This window comes from Penaeus chinensis, chromosome 17, assembly GCF_019202785.1.
Source record: "Penaeus chinensis breed Huanghai No. 1 chromosome 17, ASM1920278v2, whole genome shotgun sequence".
Lineage (NCBI taxonomy): Eukaryota > Metazoa > Arthropoda > Malacostraca > Decapoda > Penaeidae > Penaeus > Penaeus chinensis.
The window spans coordinates 2,117,787-2,126,368 of NC_061835.1; the positions used below are offsets into that span (position 1 = coordinate 2,117,787).

Below are 8,582 nucleotides of genomic sequence, written 5' to 3' on the forward strand. Positions count from 1 at the left end.
CAGAAGAAACAAATGGGCTCTGATATGAGAAATCTGATATGTGTTCATAGAGTATGCATTTGATATTAAAAATGCAAATTATTCTTAAATATTTTTAATGTTGTCTAAAGGAGAATTATAGAAGCACCTCATATACAATTTCCTGTTTCTGATATGTCAATTTTTTTTTTTTTTTTTAATTCCCACAATAGTCACTAGTCCGCAGTTGTTTATTTAGTCTACCCAGCTACACATGCTTTTGCAGATTATTAGACACAATATCAGCCTTGTGATAAGCCTAATTAGGAAAGTATATAATGTAAAAAAATAAAATAAATAAATAAATGCTTTCTTTTCTTTGTAGTAAATATTACAGCAAATTCATTTACCACAGGTGTATACAGCTTAAGAGAAAAGTCGCGTGGACAACTTCTCTATAGCTATATTTTTGCACCAAATACCATCTGTGTCAGCCTCTCTCCTGTGGCACGGCATTTAGTTGTTGGATTTGCATCACACACGCCACGATTTGTTTCACATCATAACACCAAGCAGGTAAGTTTCCTTTATTTCAATAGTGGTTGGTACTTGTTGTAGATATGAGTTTTGTTAAAGAGCAGTGTTATTTTCTTACTAATGCAGGTAAAGGTGTAGAGTGCTTCATGCTGTTCAAATGGGCACATAAAAAGTACTTCCTGCAATACAGGGTCCACCCCTACACTCGTCACAAAAGAATCGAGCTAACTTGTCCACAAACTGCCATCTGTCCTCCCACTCAGTATTCAGAATGTATTTTGGCAGCCCGGGTCAACAAAGGTTTGAAAGTAGTCCTTGTCAAGGAGTCATGTTTTCTGAAACTGCCTTCAATAGAAACAGACTTCTTTATATGTGGCTTCTGAAACTTTGTTTTCATAAGAGAAGCACTACCTTGAGTTTTTCGAACTGACAATTTCATTTTTGAAAGAATTATCCAGCTAGCTATTGAAATTTTGAAGACCAGGCCTGGCAGTATTTAGTAATGTTCATCAGTGACTGTGAAGGCAAGAGGTTAACTAGCACGCTATTTCTAAAGGTGACCTTACGTATTGTTCAGATTGAATTATCGCTGGTAACATACAACATTTGTTCTTTGCTCTGGTATCTTCCCCAGAGATTATACTTCCTACGGTTAGTAGACAGAGCTGCTAAGGGAGGTGGATAATTTCTCTGAATCAAGAATTATCATGACCTCAGGTATGGAATGATAGTGACAATTGATCATGTGTCATTTCTTGCAGATGTAATCTTTTAATGTATGTATATTCATATATGGGTGGGGGGGGGGGGATATTATGGATGTTCATTGCAATGACACATAAGCATAATAGACTTGAAGATAAAAAATACTCTACGCTCTGGCAATCAATGGCAACGCACTGACTTAGAGTCCCCCCCCCCCCCTTTCCAATGTCCATATTTGTCATTTGATTTGTATTATCCACATGGTAATAGACCGTTTTCTTTGCGCATATTATCTCTCAAGGTAGTCTATAAATATTTAACATTTTATTTGTCATTTTTATTTTATTATTTATTTATTTATTTATTTATTTATTTTTCATTATTCAATTTTCTGTAATACAACTGCATCACCAGGAATAGGATACTGAGCATGGAAATGGCATCCCCTATGGAGCCAGTGCTCTTCCAGTTGTGGCCCATGGACATTACATTCCACACTCATTTATCAATGGGACTAATGCAAAATCGCCAAATGAGACAAATCAGCCTCCAGAGAGGTTTGTGCATGTGGGGTGAGTCTTTCTCATCACCTCAGCCTTCAGCTGAAATGCTCATGACAGCAAGTTTGTATCTACTGGCCCGTAGCCATATTTTCCCAGGACCGCATGTTCACGTCACCTGCCCCTTCAGCCAGATTTTTTCATGACCTGATGGTCACGTCATCCATGTATGTGCTTTAAAGATGCGTAATAAAGTACTCTTTCATCCTACCAGATTTCATTAAAATCTGTAAGACCATTTTCTATTTTTCAACAAAAAAGTGAAAATCGGCATTTTCTCAGGGAAGGTCCTCTGTAGAGGCTGTTCCAGGCTCTAATGTCAATGCACATCAGGTTAGAAGCTGTGCATCATTTATAACTTTTCTTAGATCCTTTGACTTGACTACTGTTTTAAGTCCAAGGCATTTAACCTGTTACTTCCAGGTCACGCGTATAGCTGTCATAACAAACCGTGTGATCTGTTTGGTACGGCTATACCTGTGGCGACGGGCTAGAGCATGTCGAGTGGGAAGTTCTACTACATATAGCGACTCCTGTGCCCAGAGGCTGGACATTGCCAGAAATTACCAGTGTCTATTATGCTGAGAGATTTCTAATACCCTTCACATCAGGGGTTAATTAACATTTCTAATGTGACTTACATGGCAATGTCCTCTTTATATTAAGGCCTCCTAAGAAATTATTGGTTTGGGCCTTCAAATAAACAAGTGCAGTTTCAGAAATTTAAATTCTATCCTCTGAACTTATTCAACCTTATTTCAGTCCTCGTATTCTATGTTTCGTATTATCGTGTTTGTTTCCTCCTCCCTTTTTTAATGTTGGAAACATATATTGAACAACCAAAAGAAATCTTCAGGTGTGAATCTTCATTGACCTCATGTTCAGATAAGTAATTTTGCTCTTATTGTCTTTTTCAAGAGACAGGTAACAATTTTTTTTCCCCCACTTTTGTCTCTACTTTTTGGGCAACATTCTACACCTCCACTGCATTAGTCATAAAATATGAGGTTTCAAAATATGAAAACCCTATTTTTATGATGTGCTGTGGGGTTGTAGGTTCCCTCTTGCCCGGTAAAAAGAAAACATGCATGTTATTTGTATTTCCTTTATATATTCTGACTTACAGAGTGGGAGACAGATGGCACAGCGTGTGGTTTACAGATGCATTAGCTCTATTGTTTTGTGACAAACATAGGTGGGCCCTGTATTCAGGATATTTTTCTTTTGCAGGAAGTACTTTTTATGGCCAACATGAATGGCATAAAGCATTCTTAACTCCCACTGCACATCATAAAAATAGGATATTCATATTATGAAACCTCTTATTTTTCATTGGAGGTTTAGAACAAATTTCAAGGGTTTTTAATGCTTTGGTATGTATCAGTTTCCATGGTTGATTCCCTGTACTCAAAAAAAAATTATGCATACATAAGGAATTATAGAATAGAAAAGGTAAAATAACCTTACACATGCTTTTGTGTTCAGTTTCTCTGAAACTCATACAAACACAAATACACATATGCACCCACCCTGACACAAATGCTCATTGACAAACAACCTCACTGACACAAACGCTCAATGGCACACAACCTCTCTCTCACACACGCAACCTCTCTCTCACACACACAACCTCTCTCTCACACACACAACCTCTCTCTCACACACACAACCTCTCTCTCACACACACAACCTCTCTCTCTCACACACAACCTCCCTCACACACACAACCTCCCTCACACACACAACCTCCCTCACACACACAACCTCCCTCACACTCACACACACACACACACACACACACACACACACACACACACACACACACACACACACACACACACACACACACACACACACACACACACACACACACACACACACACACACACACACACACACACACACACACACACACACACACACACACACACACACACACACACACACACACACACACACACACACACACACACACACACACACACACACACACACACACAAACAAACAAACACAAACACATACACAAACACACAGAATGGGAATATCAGGAAAGGTCAGGAAGACTTACTTACTGACTCATTGGGGACTAAGTACAAAAACTATACTGGACAGTGAAAATTCCCTAGCCCCAGTGGCTTAAAATACTTTTTATTGAAGTCAGTTTAGTTGTGTTGATATAAACTGATAAGAAAATAAAAATGTTATTGAAGGAGCGGGTAATACAGTACCTACAACCTACAGGGGAACCAGCAACCATATAGCATAGACATAAAATACATAAAACATTCAGATACAAGGAAGGTAGGAGTAGTTAGATGTTTTATGATTTTCTCACAATGTTTTTTTATTAACCCTTCCCTAGGTTGTCGCACAAATTTACAAGTTATGTGACAATCCTATGTTCTATGGCCGAGGACAAGCTGGACACCTACAGTTTCTGAGAGATATAGAAGTAATGAGTGATCACCGGCACACATCTTTGAATTGCATACGATGGCTCCCGTACCCAGGCCAAGGGCTTATCTACGGCACCAACAGGGGACAGTTAAATATCCTACGTTGATCCAGCGGTTTGTGTTGGTCTGCAAGCTTGATTCATAAAAGTTTCACTCATGCAAGCATTGTGAAACAGTAGTCCATCATACCCCATTAACAATACAAAGACCTGTGATATATGAAATTGTCACTGTAATAGTAACGTATCTCCAGGTTGATGTACTTTTCTTTTTATTTTTTTTTTATTGGAGGGCAGTAATTCAGTTTACATATATATTTATTTGTCTTAAGCATTACTTAGAGTCTAGGTTTAATTGCTATTGAAATTTACAGATAGTACTGTAAATTTATTCTTTTAGACCAGATAACTTTCTGTTGTTGAAATGTTTGTGTTTTATGAAACTTGTTAACCACCAGAAGGATCAGAAGTAGCATAGTATATGTTCAGAAGAAGACCACTTTTTGTATCCTTTTCCCTTTAGTATGATGGGTTTGCAGATTTAAGATTGTAAATTGGATTACTCTTTCTACATGATCATTACTGTGTATGGTAGGTATTTATTTAATGTTAAACATTGCAATGAACATTTAAGTTATTTATGTGCCATATAGATATGGAGAATGTTATTAGAATGTATACAATGTAAAGATATTTTATGTTTTAGATCCATCAGAAGGAGCAATGATTTTTTAAGGAGACAAAAAACAAAAACAAAAACAAAAAAACCAAAAAACAAAAACAAAAACAAAACAAAAAAGTTAACAAATTTTTCATGTTAAGATAAATAGGATATTAGTATTTACAAGTATCACTGAATTATCTGTATACTGATATACACACTGTATACGGTAATAGAGGAAAATATTAAACTAGATTTACATATCTTGTTTGAAAGTTTAATATTTTTTGTGTTGTTAAATGCATATATATTTTTTCTTGTTTTATTTAATCATCTTATAATGCAACTGCTTACATTGTCATTGGTCAGTAATATATGGTGGAGATGTGTAAATGAATTTTAAATAGTACCAAAGATTTGTTTTATCTTTCTGTCTTTTTCCTGGACTTATCTATTAGATATTTCCACAGTTGTTAACAGGAAATGACACACCACCCCACAGTTTATCCTCACTGCTTATACAGGAGAATGTATATAAATTATCAGTACCAGTGGAATACAAGTTATTTACTCTTTTTATATGATTTATAATTTCCTATTCCAATAGAACTATGCTTTTGGAGTATTATGACTGGAATTAAAATCCTGAGACCATCCCACATATATTTAAATACAAAAGTTTAGTTTGTTTCCACACTTTTAGGCCTACAGTTTGTTTCTTCATCTCTATGTTCTTGTAACAGAATTACATGCACTAGAGTAATTTTAGATAAAAGTGCATGTTTGGGTTCAAGTTACATTGAGGTTATGGCACAATGATGTTTACATATTCTTTGTTTGTAGGATTTTTTTTTCTTTTCTTTTCTTTTCCCTTTCTCTTCTTTTCTTTCATTTTTTTCTTGTCCTTAGGCTGTATTTTCATGTGTTATATGTGTGGGCAATATTTCATCTCTGTTTCACTTCTGTGCTTATACAGGAAATTGTATTTAAGTATCATTACCAGTGAGGTGGAATATATTTTCCCTTTTATATGTAATGTATTATTTTCCTTTTACACAGAATCATGCTATGGGTTTATAAGAACATGATACTGCATTTAAAGGCCAAGTTACTCTTATTGCCTGATTTTTAACTCAATAGTTGCATTATTCATAAAGATGAATTATTAGTGTGTTATTCAGCAACTAGAAGGATTTATAGCTAGTTATATTTCTGTTGTGGTTTTTTGTCATAAATATAATTTATTTTGTTACTTGGTTGTTTGACTTGACAAAGTAATACTGCATTATTTATAAACCTAAAAGGCCATGTATACACAAACATTAGCACCAAATTTCATTATAGCTGCCAGTGACCAGGTTAGTGAACACCACAGATTTTCTGTGTTGGGATTGCAGTTCTCAGCAAGTTTACTGGGAAAGAAGTTGCTGATCATGCTATCCTTGTTACTCATATTTCATAATATTCATTATTGACATATACGAATTCACAGGTGCAGCCAAGGTCATATGTTTCTTAACACTGGGATCAGGGATGGATGGCAACCTAGGAAAAGATGTTTTTTACCCAGTGCTAATGGGAGCTTCATGCACTAAGATGGATCACACACTGGGCGAATTCAGCTACTCAAGGGAAAATTAGGAGCATGTAATTTTCCCTATCTCTTTGTGTTTGGCTAAAGCATATATACTTATAAAATGAACGAGGCTAAAATGTGACTTCAAGCCTACTTTTGAATGGCTGTAGCTCCGCAATCCTTGCAGCAATGGCCAAACAAGCTAAGAACTGTTTAGTGCAAACAACTTGCAGTGGGCTCAGCATGTGTGGCATAGGTGTACATTCCACCCTAAAAAGAAGTCCAGCCATGCCATGGCGTATATATACATGCCACCCATTGGCAAAGAATTAGTGAATGAAAGAGTGAATGAAAGAATCCACATGTTTTTAATGAATGAAAGAATATATTAATTGCATGCCCAAGATCTTAGCTTAAAGATTAGCTGGAAAAGATATTCTCTTTATGAAATATTGAGTAATACACAATGTAATCTGTTTATGGAACTATTAAGTTACAATTATCAACAAAAATGGCAAATCAGTAAGAAATAAAAAACAGTAAATGTAAGGAAGATGAAGATCTTGTGAATTTATGCATCGTATATTAAGTCCATTAGTCTACAGTCCACTGTAAGTCTTGAGGGCAAAGGAAAACTCATAATATCTTCTACTGTTCCCTTTCAAAAGATAGATCATCATCCTTAAATGAATGCCTGAGTCCATGGCTATGGTCTAGACTTTGTAACAGTTTCGAAGGTCTGTATGTGTTTTTGTGGCTATAGCTTGTGGCATGATGGTATGTAACCATGGGAAGTCATATCTTGTATATAAACTATGAATATGGTTTCACCTAGCTATTTCAATGATTTTATATTATTTTCTGTTGAACATGTGCTATAATTCAGATGTATTTCCTCTCCTTTAATTCCCCTCCAGTGTCTAATACAGTTGAACACTGTGTGATGATGTCCAGTTAACATTATTTTTGTTTTCACTTGCAAGTGAAAAAATACATTTTAAACTCCTGTAACACCAGACAGGCAAAACTATATTGTACTTTTATTGCAGACATGAAATTTCACTTACTGTTTCAGTTAAAGCTGTGCTTTTCTGAAATATAACCCCAATGCTAAATGAGGTACGATAATGACCTAAATTAGTGTTATGTATATAATGTTTTATTTTCACTGACAATAATTTTTTTGTTGATTGAAGTATAACACTTGACAAATGCTTCTCAGACTCTCATCACATTTATAATGACTAACCATAAATGTCTGCATCCATACATAAAAAATATTATTTACAGTGATCACTATACCTGTGTTGCCAGACATCACCAATGAAGACCAGGAAATGTAGAGAAATATATAACCACAACTGCACATGTTCAAGTATACACAGTGATTATAGCTAAGCAATTACTCTTGCCTTACATACAAGGGTTATATATATATATGTATATCTCGGCTTGTTTTATGTTAAATATTTGTTTTTGTACGTAGGAGGATACCACCGTATGTAAATGTTCATAATATATCCTGAGATGGCCTTAGACTTCTAAATTTCTTGCCCTTGATGCCGTGTGTATCTGAACTCTACTCTAGAGGTGGGTTGGTCTCTCTCAGAGATAATTATCAGTAAGCCTGTTTCATGAAGACTAACCATCCCTTCAAGCACTATATGGGTGATGTCATGTTGAATAAAAAATAATAGAATATGAATGTTTTTTTTCTTACCAACTTTTATGTATCTATCATAGAGATATGTGAACACTTTTTAAAAATTGGGCTTCTATGTAAGTAAATAAAATGTTCACACGCAGAGAGATAAATTAGTAAATTTTGTGCATTATCTACACACACGCACACCCATAACTTCAACTACACATGCACATGTAACCAAGGTCTATATACTTATAGACCTTCAATGCAACCCCAATCCCATGTCTGTTGTTGACATGAGGGGTTAATTTTTGCACAGTCTTTTCTTTTTTCCCTTTCCTTTTCATTCTCTTCTCCAATTCCTTCTATTTACTTCCTGAGATGTGAGAGTTGTGTTGAAAGGATATAAAGCTGGTTCTGTACCAGTCATGAACGGCCTGGGGGAACCACAGGCAATGGATTCCCGTTTAATTGTTTAGCCCTT

At 35.6% G+C, this 8,582-nt stretch overlaps 1 protein-coding gene across 3 annotated transcripts in view; it reads left to right on the forward strand.

The window, feature by feature from the left end:
- The window catches only part of LOC125033914, a 31,969-nt gene extending 23,811 nt beyond the window's left edge, over positions 1–8,158 (forward strand). For all 3 annotated transcript variants that reach the window (XM_047625493.1, XM_047625494.1, XM_047625495.1), the window contains exons 20-21: positions 374–534; positions 4,124–8,158. In XM_047625493.1, the coding sequence (XP_047481449.1) occupies positions 374–534; positions 4,124–4,324 (362 nt within the window). In that variant the 3' untranslated portion in view covers positions 4,325–8,158. The remainder of the gene's footprint in view (positions 1–373; positions 535–4,123) is intronic.
- The last annotated feature ends 424 nt before the right edge of the window (positions 8,159–8,582 follow it).